This window comes from Jaculus jaculus, chromosome 12, assembly GCF_020740685.1.
Source record: "Jaculus jaculus isolate mJacJac1 chromosome 12, mJacJac1.mat.Y.cur, whole genome shotgun sequence".
Taxonomy (NCBI): Eukaryota; Metazoa; Chordata; class Mammalia; order Rodentia; family Dipodidae; genus Jaculus; species Jaculus jaculus.
Window position 1 is genome coordinate 87,524,520 of NC_059113.1, and position 17,551 is coordinate 87,542,070.

General features: G+C 43.1%; 1 protein-coding gene and 1 non-coding gene across 3 annotated transcripts in view; both read left to right on the plus strand.

The window, feature by feature from the left end:
- The window catches only part of Naa15 (N-alpha-acetyltransferase 15, NatA auxiliary subunit), a 102,682-nt gene extending 99,133 nt beyond the window's left edge, over positions 1-3,549 (plus strand). For both annotated transcript variants that reach the window (XM_045131120.1, XM_045131121.1), the window contains exon 20: positions 706-3,549. In XM_045131120.1, coding sequence (XP_044987055.1) covers positions 706-906 — 201 coding nt within the window. In that variant the 3' untranslated portion in view covers positions 907-3,549. The remainder of the gene's footprint in view (positions 1-705) is intronic.
- Positions 3,550-13,774: 10,225 nt separating this feature from the next.
- LOC123453917 lies at positions 13,775-13,897 on the plus strand. The gene has a single exon (XR_006633087.1). It is a non-coding gene; the product is annotated as a small nucleolar RNA SNORA41 (small nucleolar RNA).
- Positions 13,898-17,551: the final 3,654 nt, after the last annotated feature.

The window sequence follows — 17,551 nt, forward strand, 5'->3', positions numbered from 1 at the left end:
CTGGCTAACGTGGGACCTGGGGAAGCGAGCCTCAAACCGGGGTCCTTAGGCTTCACAGGCAAGCGCTTAACCGCTAAGCCATCTCTCCAGCCCTGTTTTTTGTTTTTTTGAGGCAAGGTTTCACTCTAGTCCAGGTTGACCTGGAATTAGTCTCAGGGTGGCCTCACAGTGTTCCTTCTACCTCTGCCTCCCAAGTGTTGGGATTAAAGGCACCCAACTAAAAACAATACTTTTTGTTAATGAGAGAGAGAGAATTAGTTTGCCAAGGCCCCCAGCCACGGAAGTTGAACTCCAGACATGTGTACCATCTTGTGGGCATCTATGTCCTTGAACACTTGGGTCACTTTGTGTGTCTGGCTTAAGTGGGATCTAGAGAGTTGAACATGGGTTCTTAGGCTTCTCAGGCAAGTGCCTTAACTGCTAAGCCATCTCTCCAGCCCTAAAAAAAGTACTTTTTCATATATTGCTTTCCTCGCCTTAGTATAGTCCCTGTTCATCTTTTTATATAAACTTTGCAACTCTGAAAAAGGGGTTAAATTAAGCCTTAAAGAACATTCTAAAGGAGAGTTTAGCAGGTATAAATACTGTCATTTTCCTTAAATATATCCATTTTTATTCTTGGAAATCTGTTGATGTTGAAATATCTCAGTTCATAGTAAAGCCTTTTTCCTGACAAGATCTAACATGAACTCTTTCTTTCTGTAGACTTGTATGGAGGTGTTAGGAGCCTTGTGTGATGGTAACCTAGGAGACTGTAAAGAAGCTGCTGAGGCTTATAGAGCAAGTTGTCATAAGCTTTTCCCATATGCTTTGGCTTTCATGCCCCCTGGATACGAAGAGGATGTGAAGATCACAGTTAATGGAGATAGTTCTGCAGAAGCTGAAGAACTGGCCAATGAAATCTGAGCACCATTGAACAGCAAATGGAATGACTTCGGACCATATCTAGTGTATAATATTTTTGTCACGCACCTGCTGCATTGCTCTAACTTACACAGAATGAGAGGAGTAAATGTTCTTGCCTTCAAATAGTGTTTTACGTTTTTTATCCTGCTGAAAAGTATATATAAAATATCTAACATTACAGGATATAGGTTCAGTTTCTTAAAAAATTAAACGCTGCTAAAATTGAGGGGTTAAAAAAAAGACACCATGTACTAGTTCTACCTTTCCACCCATGTTTTTAAACTAATTTATATAAAATCTGGAGGCTGTTACAGCTAACAAAGCAGGTGTGTGGCAGAAATATTACCTTAAATTTGTCTTGTGAGATTTTACTCTATCAGACAGCATAACTGCTGTTTTAGCACTGGATCCTTTCACTGAGCACAAAGAGTTGCTGGGGCTATAGCATCTGACTGACTTGTTACGGGGTTGGTTCTGACCATAGGAAGTGTGCAGTGTGAGTCACTATTTACAGAGACACCTACAACACATGCTTGATGTTGGAGGGACTGGGACATAGAGATGCCAAGCAGGATTATACGAAACCTAGAAGGTATTCAATACGCTTGTTGTGTTTCCAAAATTCACTGTACATGATCAGTTTGGTGTTCTTGTACCACAGTTTTTAACTGAAGGAACCAGTTGGAACAATCTCAATTTTAACTCAAACTTGAAGACCTAAAAATAGCAATGCAAACCTTTCAGCATTGTTTGGCCAAACTTGTTAAAACTGTAATGCAAGAACCAAATGCACTGTGATGTGTCACCAACAAATTAGCAAGTATGACTTTTTCACCTGTGAGTGATAAAAGAAAATCTACCATGGCTTGAAGTTAAAGAGCAGAACTCCTGACTACCATTCTATGACTGATCAAGAGACTAATAGTTAAAAACCTCAGCAGGCCTTGTTCACGATATGCAGAAAAAAGTGCTGCAGTTTAGATACCTCTGGAACTTTTCCACAGTGTCACAGGTTTGTAATACTTGAAGCCCTACATTTCTAAGAATATATTTCTCGCTCAGTTGTTTCAGGCAAGCCCAAGACTTTGTAATTTTTAAAGGGCCCAAGATTTTTTTTTTCCAGTAACAGACCAGCTTCTTTTTCCTGCAGATATAAATGTAATTTCTTTTTTGTTGTCAAACATAAGGTACCAAATATGATGCAATAAATTGTTTTGAAAAACAGTTGTGTGAATATTTCCACTAACCTAAGTTGGGCTTCTGTGAGAATACACAGGTGGAAACAGAGGTTGCAAGCCAGAGGCAATGTAAGGCACTGCAGGGAGACGCAGAGGGAGCTCTTGAGTGAGCTCCACACCGGGTCAGGGGAGCTCCCAGTGAAGCAGAAGGCTGCTCCTGCATTAAGATGTCACTGAGTCTAGGATCGTGGCAGGGACTACCAATGGAAATTAGAATCTGCTATTTTGATTGGGAAATGAGCCTTAATCACGTCAGACCTGTACACTGAGAACTAGTCTCAGGCTCAATATTCTCATTGCATTTGCAAGATAAGAGCAAATAAGTAAAATGAGTTAATTGTATATATAATGGAACTTTTTGTAGTATTTTAGTTTATAGAATACATACACTAAAAGGAATTTTCAGAAGACCGGATCCTTTTATCGATTCTTTTCATAGTATGTGACCTGCATTCCATATCCCAGTTGAACGGTTTAGTGATGTAAAGAGAATTATAAACTGAACTCCAGTGCTTTGTTTTGTTTGATTTACTGGCCATGTCTCAGGAACATCTTAACAGATGGCAAAAACAAAAAGAAGCAAATCTTTTTTTTTTTTTTTTTAAACTTCTTCTATGAGTGGCAACCGAAGTTCTTACTGTTGGACAAGAACACTTGTGCTACCTCTGCCACTGATGAGGTGTTTGCAGGAGGCACCAGCCATATATAGGGGCTGTATGTGTGAATTTTGTTTAACTCTACTGTATATTGAAATGAAATCTATCTATTTGTCTTGACCATGTTCAGCTGATGTTGATTGTCTCAGAACGAACATTCAGAAGTGCTCAGAACTCTAAATGCAGATGCCACCCATGAGGAGCTAAATTCCTAACATGTATATTGTATTCCAACCCAATTTTACTGGAACTGTTGAATAAATCTTTTATTTTCTTTCAGGTTTACTTGATAGTGGGTACATTGTCTGGTGTCAGAGGACCTTGACTGGGTTCCCCTAAACCACTGTGCTGGACTCTTGCTGGGAGTAGTTATCACCTGGATCATCTCACATTTGCCTCATTCATGCGATTAATTGCAAATGATACTGAGGGGAGGGGGACAGGGTTAGAAAACCAAGTGGAAAAAATGCAGTGATGTTGTAATCTCAACAAGTGCCTTATGTCTATTGCTAAGAACTGGTGTTATGAACCCTTTTAATAAGAAAGGGTCCCTTGGCCTGTATTAACATAGGAAAGTCAAGTTCTTTTTTGTTTTTCTTTATATTCACCTATTCTTGTCATTTTTCCTTGAAGAACTAAAGTCTGACTAGGTTAGCTTACTCAGCTTTAATTAGATAGTTGAGTCATATTTTTCCACCATTTTTTCTGTATTTATTATGCACAACAATAAAGTGTGATCTATACTAGCATGACTAATAGTGCCGACGTTAGTTACAAGCCCTGCGTACTGCATGGTATGTCGCTCCCGGAGCTGTGTGTGGAGTGAAAGCTGTCACCAACGAGATCAGAACCACTTGGATCAGGTAGGTTAAATAAATTCAAGGACATCTCTCAGAAATTGCTAGGAATGTTTCAGTTCATCTGTTTGACATGCTAAACAGTGCAGTATTTATTTATTTGAGACAGAGAGTGAGTATGGGCTTGCCATGGCTGCCTACCACTGTAAATAAACTCCAGATTCATGCACGACTTTGTGCATCTGGCTTCATGTCGGTACTGGAGAGTCGAACTGGGACCAGCAGGGTTTACAAGCAAGCGCCTTTAACAGCTGAGCCATCTTCAGCCCATAAAGTGAATCTTAAGAGAATTCAAAGACTGGCTTTCAGATGGAAGGCCATTTTCCTGTTGTTTAAATTACACAAAATCCCATGAATGTTGCACCTTAGGAAGCAGAACCAGTGTTCTGTTTTGGCTGGTTGAAAGTCTCAACCCCTAGCTATAAAGCATTTTTGGAAAAGGTAAGTTGCACTTTCTCCAGAGAGTTTGCAGCCTATGAGCATACTATGACACTGTATAGTATGCATGAGAGAGTATTCCTTTAACAAAGAAGTGTATATTTGTGAATATAGTGAAACCATAAGCTGCTGCTGCCTCTAGGACATACAATAACACTAAAAAAATGAATTAAGAGCTGGGCATGGTGCCACAGGCAGAGGTAGGAGGAATACTGTTACTGTGAGTTCGAGGCCACCCTGGGACTACATAGTGAATTCCAGGTCAGCCTGGGCTAGAGGGAGACCCTACCTTGGTGGTGGTGGTGATGGGGAGAAACAGGAAGGCTGCTGTTAGTTAAAGGTCAACATGGGCTAACAAATACGGATATCTCAGAAAAGGTGAAGTCATTTCCACAGAGTAGTGAGAGTTGAACTGATGGGAGGTGAATACAGAAATCGAGAGAAATTCCACTTTTCCAAAGAGCTTTGATAAGATAGGAGAACAAACATCAAAAGAAAATAGAACCAAAAAAGGGGGGGTATTGATATTAGAAATTTGAGCCCAATTGTAACTTGAACAGGCCCAAAGGAGACAAGAAAGAGGACCCTAAAGTGAGGAAGTGGTTACAAGTAAATTTATTAACATTAAGTTATGCTAAGTACTCCATATTAAGTGACAAGTGGTTATTTATAAACTGGAAATGGGTAAGATGTTAGTTTGTAGGTTTAAAGAGAAGGGAGCTTGTTTAGATCCTACTGAAGACAAGCATTGTTAGTCCCAAGACAGTTTGGAAATCTTGTAAGTTGAGTTTGCATCAGGTCCTTCAGCTGAATGGCTTACAGACCCAGGAGAGTTATAGAGCACCCATCTCGGGCTGAACACCGGAGAACGGTTGAAAGGGAGTTGGCATGGGGGCCAGGCTGAATGCAGAACTGTGAGTTGCAAGAGCAGGGAAGAATAACTGGCACGTGAACAGGTCACGACCAGTTGCAGAGATGTAGGCCAGATACGCCAGGAAGTGGGACCACGAGGAGCCTAGAGGAACACCTCTCACCTGCGCTGCAGCCACACCCCTGCTGAGATGGCAAATGCTGTGGGATGCCACCGTTGTCAGTATGACTGTTGGGAGAGAGAGAAGCAGCAAGAAGACCACAGAATTTCCACTGTAATGGCCGAAACAGGCAAGGAAAACAAGCAGTCAAGACTGAACCATGGAAATCAAAGTGGGTAAATGGATAAAACACCATGACCTTCCACAGGGAAAGGCACTAGGTTCTCTGGTGTTGACTCCCATCTTCAAAAGATTTAAAAAAAAAAGTGGCCGGGGGTGGTGGCACACGCCTTTAATCTCAGCACTCTGGAGGCAGAGGTAAGAGGAACACCGTGAGTTCGAGGCCACCCTGAGACTGCGTAGTGAATTCCAGGTCAGCCTGGGCTAGAATGAGACCCTACCTTGAACCACCCCCCACCAAAAAAAAGAAGAAAATGGTGCAAACTCCATACACAGTCCCTGTGGTAACTTGCAGAAAAAGGGAAGGAAAATCATGAAGGAAATTCAAGTGAAAGAATTGGAGCTGCCACCAAAAAGAAAAGTGGAAGAAAATAGAACCCACAGAGAATCAGAGGTGCAGAAAGGAAGTTGGTGTGACCCCACACTACGTGAGCACCCTCAAGATTGTAGGTTTCCTGTGGTGGCATCAATTGCTGTCAAGACAGCCCGTGAAAGGCCTGTCACCATCACATACGTGGACATTGTATCCAAGCAGGAGAGTGTGGTCTCTGGGTGTGGTGGCGCACACTTTTATTCCCAGCACACAGGAGGGACAGGTGGGATTGCTGTGAGTTCAAGGCCACCCTGAGACTACATAATGAATTCCAGGTCATCCTGGGCTAGAGTGAAACTACTTTTGTTGGGGGGGAATGTGGACTCAAGAGGAGAAAAATAAGGAACAACCTTTTTTTGTCTTCCTGAGAAAGAATGGGTACACCAGGGCCTCTAGCCACTGCAAACTCCAGATGCATGCACCACCTTGTGCATCTGGCTTACGTGGGAACTGGGGAATCGAACCTGGGTCCTTTGGCTTTGCAGGCAAAGCACCTTAACCGCTAAGCCATCACCCCTTCCCAGGAACAACCTTTAATGACTCTCCTGGTTTTGCTCTGTGCTTATGAACAAGCTCAGTGTATGACGATGATGTCATCTCATTTCTTCAAATTAAGGAAAGTACCACAATGAGAGTTCTCACCCAGCCTGTCTGTCAAATCTACCCGTGCTGCAGTCCAGAGAGCCCGCCAGCCACATAGGAATGTACTTTCACAGGTGGCCGGCCAAGCCAAGCCCAAAACATTGCCCAAGCTGGGCCTGGATCTGGCAGGGAAGAGGCCCGTGCCCTGCGGATGGTCCTCAGCCTCCCTTTGACTCCCAGCAAGGAAGGACGAGCTGTGTTTGCTGGCTTTGAAGGTTAGAGTCCTGTCCTGGAAGTGTTTCACAGTGGCCATTTGTCAGACCTCCAAGAGTCCACAGTAGCAAGATGCTCTTTTCTGAGTTGACATAGTGGCTCATACCTTTAAAAAAATTTATGTATTAGTGAAACCAAGAATGGGCATGCCAGGGCTTCTAGCTATTGCAAAGTAACTCCAGATGCATGCGTCACCTTGTGCATCTACATGGTACTGGAATCAAGCCTGGGTCCTTAGGCTTTGCAGGGAAGCGCCTTGACCACTAAGCCATCTCTTCAGCCTGGCTCCTGCCTTTTAGCTCAGGAGGCTGAGACAGAGTTGCTGAGAATTTGATGGCAGCTTAGGGTGCAAAGTGAGACTGTTGCCTTGTCTCAGAGAAAAAGAATAGTAAATAATCCCTTTCCCATATATCCGAAGGAATCATCTCATTTCCTTAGAAGTACGTGTTCAACCATGTTTATTGCTGCTCAATTTATAATAGCTGGGAAATGGAACCAGCCTAGATGTCCCTCAACTGATGAGTGGATAATGAAGATGTGGCACATTTATACAATGGAGTTCTACTCAGTGGTAAAGAAAAATGAAGTTATGAAATTTGCAGAAAAATAAGTGGACCTGGAAAGGATTATACTAAGTGAGGTAACCCAGGCCCAGAAAGCCAAGCGCCACATGTTCTCTCTCATATGTGGATCCTAGCTACAGATGATTGGGCTTCTGCGTGAGAAGGAAATACTTAGTAGCAGAGGCCAGTAAGTTAAAAAGGAGATATAAAGGGAAGAGAAAGGAAAGGAGGAAGGTACTTAATAGGTTGATATGGTATATATGTAAGTACAGTGATTGAGATGGGGAGGTAATATGATGGAGAATGGAATTTCAAAGGGGAAAGTGTGGGGGGGTGAGGGAGGGAATTACCATGGGATTTTTTTTATAATCATGGAAAATGTTAATAAATTAAATAAAATAAAATTAAAAAGAAATGATTGCCAAAAAGAAAAAATAATAATAAACCCTTTCCTTTTTAAAACAACATATTTATTTGACAGAAAGAGGGAGAGAAAAATAATGGGCATGCCAGGGCCTCCAGACACATGTGCCACTTTGTGCTTCTGGCTAACGTGGGTCCTGGAGAGTCAAATCTGGGTCCTCTGGCTTTGCAGGGAAACAATTTAACCACTAAATCATCCCTCCATCCCAATAATCCCTTTCCTAATTATAATCTGAAGACTACGGAAGCTCGTTGATCTCTTTGTGTCTCTGCAGCAGTGGGCCGTGACACTTCTTCCCAGAACCCCTTGTATTGCTGCCTGAGGGCATTGCTATACCAAAGAGCCGGGGCAGTGATTGGTGCTGGTAGTTCCCGACGTGCATGTCACAGGGTGTTGGGTCTTTACAGAGATCACAGGCCCTGGTGTTTGAGTTGCACATACACTGTCTTTATTGCCTGTTAAAAATTACCTCCTGGGCACTTGCATATACTTTCATGGTACTTGGCACTGTTCAGGCTTCTGTGATGCAAGAATAGACACAGGTGCATTCACACGCGTCTGTGAAAGTCTATATGACTTGGGCGGTTTTGGAATGAGTTGCAGTTGTGAGTGAAAACCACATTGTCTGCTTGTTAGCATTAAGTGACGTTTGAAGCTTTTTCACTATTTCTCGCTTAGTTGGTTGGATAGTTATTTATAAATATATCTTATTTATTTATTTATTTATTTATTTATTTATTTATTTATTTATGGGAGAGAGAGAAAATGGGTGTGCCAGGACCTCTAGCCACTGCAAACGAACTCCAGATGCATGCACCCCTTGTGCATCTGGCTTATATGGGTCCTGGAGCATCAAATGGGGATTCTTTGGCTTTGCAGGCAAATGCCGCTAAGCCATTTCTCCAGCCTTTTTTTTTTTTAAAGATCTTTATTTATTGCATCTCACTATGTAGCCTAGTCTGGCCTTGAACTTGTGGCCCTCCTGCTTCAGTCTTCCGAGCTCTGAGATTACTGGCATGTGCCATCATACTTGGGTTTGTTTTCATTGTTGTGATGTAGTAACTGTCCAGAAAAACTCATTTGTATTTGGAAATTACAAAGTAGTTGCAAAGTATTTTAGAAAGAATATTGTTGGCAAAGAAATTTTATAGCTATACATTTGCTTTTTAACTTCCCTCCCTGTAAAACTTTTTTTTTTGGGGGGGGGGTTCGAGGTAGGGGCTCACTGTAGCCCAGGCTGACCTGGAATTCACTCTAGTCTCAGGCTGGTCTTGAACTCACAGCGATCCTCCTACCTCTGCCTCCCAAGTGCTTGGAATAAAGGTGTGCGCCACCACGCCCAGCTAAAACGTTTTTTTGAGTGTGTGTGATCTGAATGAAACTGCCCTGCTTGAGGAAAACAAGGCATGGCAAAGGGAATATGGTTGGAGTGGCCTTAGAATTGTGACAATTGGGTGTTCATTAGCCCACCCATGTGGGTGCTGAAGTCTAGGAAACAAATGAATTGGGAGTTGGAGGAGTAATGTGACTCAGGTGGTCATGTCACTGGTGTGGAGGGAGGCTGAGCGGTAAAGTCAAAGGCAAAAGGTAACAAAGTTGATTGAAATAATATTTAAAGCTTATAAAGTTTTTTGTTGTTTTGTTCTGATCTGTTTGAGACAATCTCACTCTGTAGCCCACTCTGGCCTGGAAGTCACTAACTCTTGGCTGCCAACAAGCATTAACCACCATGCCTGACTGACTTAAATTTATTTATTGATTTATTTTTGTTCTTTTGAAGTAGGGTTTCACTGTATCCCTGGCTGACTTGGAATTCAGTATGTTGTTTCAGGGTGGCCTCAAACTCATGGCTATCCTGCTACCTCTACCTCCCAAGTGCTGGGGCTAAAGGTATGTGCCATCGTGCCTATTTATTTTTATTTTGGTTTTTTGAGGTAGGGTCTTGCTCTAGCCCAGGCTGACCTGGAATTTGCTATGTAGTCTCACGTGGCTTCAGTCCTCTTATCTCTGCCTCCCAAGTGCTAGGATTAAAGGTACTTGGCACCACACCTGGCTAAAATTGTTTTTAATTTAAATATTTTTATTTATTTGCAAGTAGAGAGGCGGTGGTGAGGGGGGCACACCAGGGCCTCCAGCCACTGCAAACTTCAGATGCATGTGCCACTTTGTGTACCTGGCTTTTACATAGGAATTGAACTTGGGCTCAAGGCTTTGCAGGCAAGTGCCTTATCTGCTGAGCTCTCTCTCCAGCACTGATTTAAAATTTTTGTGAATCAAGGTATGGCCCACACCTTTAATCCCAGCCCTTGGGAGGCTGAGGTAGGAGAATCGCGGTGAGTTCAAGGCCATCTTGGAACTACAGTGAGCCAGGTCACCCCCTGGGCTAGAGTGAGACCCTACCTCGAACTGCCTCCCCACCAAAAAATGTGTGATTAAAATGCAATGCTTTGCCATCTTGTAATTATGAAGCGTTGTGCATATTAAGTGATCCAGGTGAAGAGTGTCCTTCCCGTGGTAGCCACTAGGTGGCAAAAATGAGGCCCTTCCAAACCATATTGACGACCATGTAAATTTTGCAGAATACAAACCCATTGTAGGAAAAAAAAAGAAAAGTTTAGTCATTCATAAACTTTATTCCAAGGCAACTTCTGTTAGCATTTTTTTAAGTTTTTGTTTTAAAGATAGGGTCTCAGTCTAGCCCAGGCTGACCTGGATCTCACTTTGTAGTCCCAGGCTGGCCTTAAACTCATAATGATCCTCCTACCTCGGCCTCCCATTGATGAAATTAAAGGTGTGTGTCACCATTCTGGCTGTTTTTTTTTTTTTTTAACCCAACGCTAGGAATCAAACTCAAAGTGATCTCCTACCTCTGCCTTTTGAGTGCTGGGATTAAAGGTGTGTGCTACCACGACCAGTAGGCACTGTTAGCATTTTGTTTTGTTTTGTTTTTTGTTTTTTTTGAGGTCAGGTCTTGGTCTAGCCCAGGCCAACCTGGAATTCACTAGCCTCAGGGTAGCCTCAAACTCAAAGCAATCCTCCTACCTCTGCCTTCCAAGTCCTGGGATTAAAGGCGTGTGTCACCATGCCCAGCCTATGTCCTTCTTTTCATAAAAACACTGGGCTGGAGAGATGGCTTAGTGGTTAAGGTGCTTGCCTGCAAAGTCTAAGGATCTAGGTTTGGTTCTCCAGGTCCCATAAGACAGATGCACATGGTGACGCATGCATCTGGATTTTCTTGGCAGTGGCTAGAGGCTCTGCCACACCCTTTCTCTGTCCCTCCCTCTGTCTCTAATAAATAAATAAAAAATTTAAAAAACTCATGAGGGCTGGAGAGATGGCTTAGCGGTTGGTTAAGCGCTTGCCTTCACAGGAAGCCTAAGGACCCTGGTTCGAGGCTCCATTCCCCAGGACCCACGTTAGCTAGGTGCCCAAGGGGGCGCACTTGTCTGGAGTTCGTTTGCAGTGGCTGGAGGCCCTGGTGCACCCAATCTCTCTCTCTCTTTCTCTCTATCTGCCTCTTTCTCTCTCTGTCACTTTCAAATAAATAAATAAAAAGGAACAGAAAAAACCCTCATGAAGTATGAGAAACTTTATCTGGATAAATGAACAAGTTGATGTGCCACTACACACGCATGCATGCACACACAGGACAAGACTCCAGTCCTCTGAAGTAGGATCACAAAAATTTTGCTGCTCAAAGCACAAGGCTTTGATGGTAGGATCTTGTATCACTTCCCCATGCTTCAGTTCCCCAGAGGGTGACAGAACAAGGACCAGGTGTTTCTGTAAGCACGCAGGGCTATGGAAAAGGCTGTGAATTCAGGGAGATTGCAAAGTCTTATCAAAGCTGCTGGCCTCCTGCCCCTTCCCACTCACAAGAGAAGGTTCTTTGTCTTGATATGCAAGCATACTTACTGGAGGGAGAGAAGGCAGGCCTCTGTAGCTTTATTACTCTGGAAGTGAATAAATGCTGGAGGGGAATTATACTGGGATGCCCCTTCTGCCCACAGAATGCTTTGCTGACTTCAGAGCTTCGATTTACCCAGGTTGATTGCCTACTAAGACAGATATCAACATTCCCTCTTCATTTAAAAACAAAAACAAAAACAAAACAAAACAAAAAAACCTTTATTTTTGAATTTTTGAGGTAGGGTCTCCCTCTAGCTCAGGCTGACCTGGAATTCACTCTGTAGTCCCAGGATTGCCTTGAACTCACAGCAATCCTCCTACCTCTGACTGCCAAGTACTGGGATTAAAGGTGTCACTACCATGCCCAGCTCCAATATGTCTTTGTTTTTGTGGTTTGTTTTTGTTTTTTTTTCTGAGGTAGAGTATTAATCTACCCAGACTGACTTGGAACTCACTCTGTAGTCCTAGGCTGGCCTAGAACTCACAGTGTGTCTCCTAACTCTGCCATTTGAGTGCTAAGACTAAAGGTGTCACTACCATCCAGGTTCCAATATTAACTCTCTCTCTGTCTTTTTTTTAATTTAAAAAATTATTTATTTATTTATTTGAGAGCAACAGACAGAAAGAGGCAGAGAGAGAGAGAAAGAGAGAGAGAGAGAGAGAAAGAGAAAGAGAGAGAGAGAGAGAGAGAGAGAGAGAGGGAGGGAGAGAATGGGCACGCCAGGGCCTCCAGCTACTGCAAACAAATTCCAGACGCATATGCCACCTTGTGCATCTGGCTAAGGTGGGTCCTGGGGAATTGAACCTTGAACTGGGGTCCTTAGGCTTCACAGGCAAGCACTTAACCACTAAATAAATAAATAAAATATATTTTATTTATTTGGGCTGGAGAAATGGCTTAGTGGTTAAGGTATATGACTACAAAGCCCATGGACCCAGGTTCAGTTCTCCAGGTCCCATGTAAGCCAGATGCACAAGGTGGCGGCATGTGTCTGGAGTTCATTTGCAATGGCTTGAGGCCCTGGTGCACCCATTCTCACTCTATGTCCCTCTGTCTCAAATAAATAAATAAAATGTTAAAGAAAAATATTTTTTTTATTTGACAGAGAAAGAGGGAAAGGGGAGAGAGAGAGAATGGGTCTCCAGTCACTGCAAAGGAATTCCAGACACGTGCACCCCCTGTGCATCTGGCTAATGTGGGTCTGGGGAATCGAACCTAGGTGGGTTTGGCTTCACAGGCAAACACCTTAACTGCTAAGCCATCCCTCCAGCCCTCTTTTTGGTTTTTTGAGGCAGGGAATACCTCTAGCCCAGGCTGACCTGGAATTCACTATGTAGTCTAAGGATAGCCTTTAACTCATGGCAATCCTCCTACCTCTGTGTTCTACGGGCTGGGATTAAAGGTTTGCACCACCATGCCTGGTCAATATTTTATTTAAAAAAATTATTTATGTATGTATTATTTATTAGGCTTCACAGACAAGTGCCTTAGCCATTAAGCATTCTCTCCAGCATATATATATATATATTTAAATGTTGGGCCAGGCATGGTGGCACACACCTTTAATCCTAGCACTTGGGAGCCAGAGGTAGGAGGATCGCCATGAGTTCGAGGCCACCCTGAGACTACATAATGAATTCCAGGATAGCATGGGCTAGAGTGAGATCCTACCTTAAAAAAAAACACAAAACACTCAGGAGGCAGAGGTAGGAGGATTGCCGTGATTTCAAGGCCACCCTGAGACTCCATAGTGAATTCCAGGTCATCCTGGACTAGAGTGAGACCCTATCTCGAAAAACCAAAAAAAAAAAAAAAAAAAAAATTATATGGTCTGGGAAGATGGCTCAGTGTAAAGGCACTTGCTTGCAAAGCCTGTTGCCTGGGTTCAATTTGAAAAGCCAGATGCATATTCATTCTCAGTCTGTCTCTCTATCTCTCTGACTTTCTTTATCTTAAATAAATACATTAAAAATATTTATTTAGCCAGGTGTGGTAGCACATGCCTTTAATCCCAGCATTTGGGAGGCAGAGGTAGGAGGATCGCTGTGAGTTCAAGGCCATCCTGAGAGTACATAGTGAATTCCAGGTCAGGCTGGGCTAGAGTGAGAACCTACCTTGAAAAACAAAACAAAAATTATTTTGGGGCTGGAGAGATGGCTTAGCAGTTAAGCGCTTGCCTGTGAAGCCTAAGGACCCACGTTAGCCAGATGCACAAGGTGGCGCATGCGTCTGGAGTTCATTTGCAGTGGCTGGAAGCCCTGGCACACCCATTCTCTTTCTCTCCCCCTCTTTCTCTCTCCGTCTGTCGCTCTCAAACAAATAAACAAAAAAAAAATTATTTTTTACCATAGTTACTGGGCTGCAGCTGTTCTTACTGTGGCATTCCTCTGTGGGAAAGAAAATGTAACACATTCAATACTTATTTCTTAGCCAAGCAGAAAGCAGGCATATGTGTGACAGACACAAGAGAGATTTTGTAGTTTTGTTTGACTTAAGGAGAAGGTTCATTGTAAAACAGGTAGTGGGTTAGTGTCACCCTAGCATGCTGGCACTGGTGGCAAGATGGGAAGGCCATGCAGAGAACAGCAGGAAAAATCCAGAACAAGAAACCTGCCTCAGGAGGTGGACAGGCAGGAGCAACGTGAAGGTGTCTTCTGACCTCTGTAGGGGCACCATGGCACATGAACACATGCATATACACAGATTTTTTTTTTTAAATTTGGATTTTAGCTTATTTTGATTAAACTGTTTCTCTTTTCAGCCAGGCATGCAGGTGCACACCAGTGTGTGTGTGTGTGTGTGTGTGAGGTAGGGTCTCACTCTAGCCCAGGCTGACCTGGAATTCTTTAAGGAGTCTCAGGGTGGCCTTGAACTCACTGCGATCCTCCTACCTCTGCCTCCTGAGTGCTGTGATTAAAGGCGTGCGCCACCACGCCCGGCTAAACATTTTCTCTCTTCCTCTTTGCAATTTTTTTTTTTTTTTTCTAAAAAGAGAAACAATGAGCTTTAGGGTCTCTTGTCACTGCAAACGAACTCCAGATATATGTGTTACCTTGTGCATCTGGCTTTTCATGGGCACTGGAGAATTGAACCTGGGCCAATAGACTTTGTCAGCAAGCACCATCAACTACTGAGCCATCTTCCCAGCCCAACATTAAAAAAAATTATTTATTTATTTATTTGAGAGAGTGAGAGAGAAAGGCGGGGGGGGGGGGGGTTGGAATGGGCATGCCAGGGCCTCCAGCCATTGCAAATGAACTCCAGATGCATACGCCACCTTGTGCATCTGGCTTATGTGGGTCCTGGAGAATGGAACTGAGGTCCTTTGGCTTTGCAGGAAAATGCCTTAACCGCTAAGCCATCTCTCCAGCCCCCAACATTTGTTTTTAACCTCTGCCTCCCAAGTGCTGGAATTAAAGGTATGTACCTCTGTGCCCAATGGCTGCGTGGACTGCCCTGAACTTGATTTCTGATCAGAGACTTGCTACAGTGCTTACCTCAGTGTGCAAATAAATTTGGAAAAAATAAAAATCCAGGCATGGTGCTGCACACCTGTAATTTCAGCACTCAGGAGGCAGAGGTAGGAGGATCACTGTGAGTTCAAGCCTACCCTGAGACGACATAGTGAATTCCAGGTCAGCCTGGGCTAGAGTGAAACCCTACCTCGAAAAACAAAAACAACAGAACCAAAAAAAAAAACCCTCAAAAATGAAAAAATATATTTATTATTTATTTTTTGTTTTTTCAAGGCAGGGTCTCACTCTAGCCCAGGCTGACCTGGAATTCACTATGTCGTCTCAGGGTGGCCTCGAACTCACAGTGATCCTCCTACCTCTGCCTCCCGATTGCTGAAATTAAAGGTGTGCACCACCATGCCTAGCTTTATTTATTTATTGAAGAGAATGAAAGTTTTGGTGCACCAGGGCCTCCTACTAGAGCAAACAAGCTCCAGTGGATAGGCCACTTTATGTGTCCAGCTTTATGTGAGTACTGGGGAATCAAACCCAGATGTAAGGTTTTGTAAGCAAGTGCTTTTAGTCACTGAACAATCTTTCCTCTCTTACTTTAATGTTTCATTTCCACTTGTGTGTGTATATGTGAAATTGAAGCAGGATCTAACTCTAGCCCAGGCTGACTTGAACTCAATTTGTAGCCCCAGGCTGGCCTAGAACTCACAGCAATCCTCCTACCTCTGCCTTCCTAATATTGGAATTAAAGGTGTGTGCATGCCCAGTCATATGTGGGTTTTTGAGGCAAGGTTTCATGTAGCCCAGTTTGGCTTCAAACTTGTGGCTATCTTTTGCTTTGGCCTGCCAAATGGTGGCTGGAATGACAGACTGTGCTGCATCTGGCTGAATGTTTTATAGGAATTTTTTTTTGCTGTATATATTTTAGGTCAATTTTATTAGTTTCAAACATGTATATACACTTACCCTATATTTCTAGTGAACTCAACCTTTAAAAATTTTTTTAATTTAAAAATTTTTATGTTTATTTATTTATGAGGGAGAGATTGAGAATAAGTGCATGCCAGGGCCTCTAGGCAAGTACCTAACAACTAAACCATCTCTGCAGTGCAAACCTTTTTCTTTGTATTATGTAATTTACTGTTATGTCAAGGAAGGACATCTAGGTTTCCAGGGATCTGCTGTATCTCCTCTCTGGATGAGGAGCACCATAGCTAGGTAGAGAGAGAGAGAGGGAGAGAGAGGGAATGAATGGGCATGCCAGGGCCTCCAGCCACTGCAAACAAATTCCAGACACATGTGCCACCTTGTGCCTCTGGCTAATGTGGGTCCTGGGGAAATGGAACCTGGGCCCTTTGGCTTTGCAGGCAAATACCTTAACTGCTAAGCCATCCCTCCAGTCCTTCTTATTTTTATTAATTTTTAAAATACTTTTTAAAAACATGTTTTCATTTATTTATTTGCAAGCAGACAGATAGAAGAGACAGACAGAGAGAATGGGCATGCCAGGGCCTCCATAAATAAATAAATGTATTTATTTGAGAGATAAATAGATAGATAGACAGAGAGAGAGAGAGAGAGAGAGAGAGAGAGGGAATGGGTGCACCAGGGCCTCTAGCCACTGCAAGCTACAGATGCATGTACCACCTTGTGCATCTGATCTGGCTTATGTGGGTACTGGGGAATCAAATCTGGATCCTTAGGCTTCACAGGCAAGTGCCTTAACCACTAAGCTATCTCTCCAGCCCAATAAATAAGTCCTTTTTTTTTTTTTTTTAAGAAAAGAAAGAACACTAAATGAGGGTGGAGAGATGGCTCAGTGGCTAAAGGCACTTGCTTGCAAAGCCTGATGATCTGGGTTCAACTCTCCAGTACCTATGTAAAGTCAGATGCAAAAAAATGGTACATGCATTTAAAGTTCACTTGCATTGGCAGAAGGCCTTGGCATACCCATACTCACACTTTCTCTGTCTGCCTCTTTGTCTCTCTTTTTTTCCAATAAATAGTAAAAAAAAAACCAAAAAAAACAAAAAAACAAAAACCAAAAAAACAACAACTAAAAAACTAAATGAGCAACTACTCCCCCAAAGTTAGAAAAAAGCAACAATCCCTCTTACATGAAGTAATGAGTGGAAACTTCACTGAGATAGGACATTTGGGCTAGGATGTGAATAATATATGGAATTTGGAGTAATATAAAAAACTTCTGGGGCCTGGAAAATAGTTCAGTTGGTGAAGTGCTTGTGTTGCAAGATGAGGGTACCTGGTACCCACATAAAAAGCCAGGCACAGGGCTGGAGAGATGGCTTAGCGGTTAAGCGCTTGCCTGTGAAGCCTAAGGACCCAGGTTCGAGGCTGGGTTCCCCAGGTCCCACGTTAGCCAGATGCACAAGGGGGCGCACGCGTCTGGAGTTCGTTTGCAGAGGCTGGAAGCCCTGGCGTGCCCATTCTCTCTCTCTCCCTCTATCTGTCTTCTCTCTGTGTCTGTCGCTCTCAAATAAATAAATAAATAAATATTAAAAAAAAAAAAAAAAGCCAGGCACAGATTAGCCTGTGGTTGTAATTCCAGTGCTGGGAAAAGAGAGTTGGATTCCTGGGGCTTACTGGCCGCCATCATAGCCTACTTACCAAGTTCCAGTCCAGTAAATGCCTT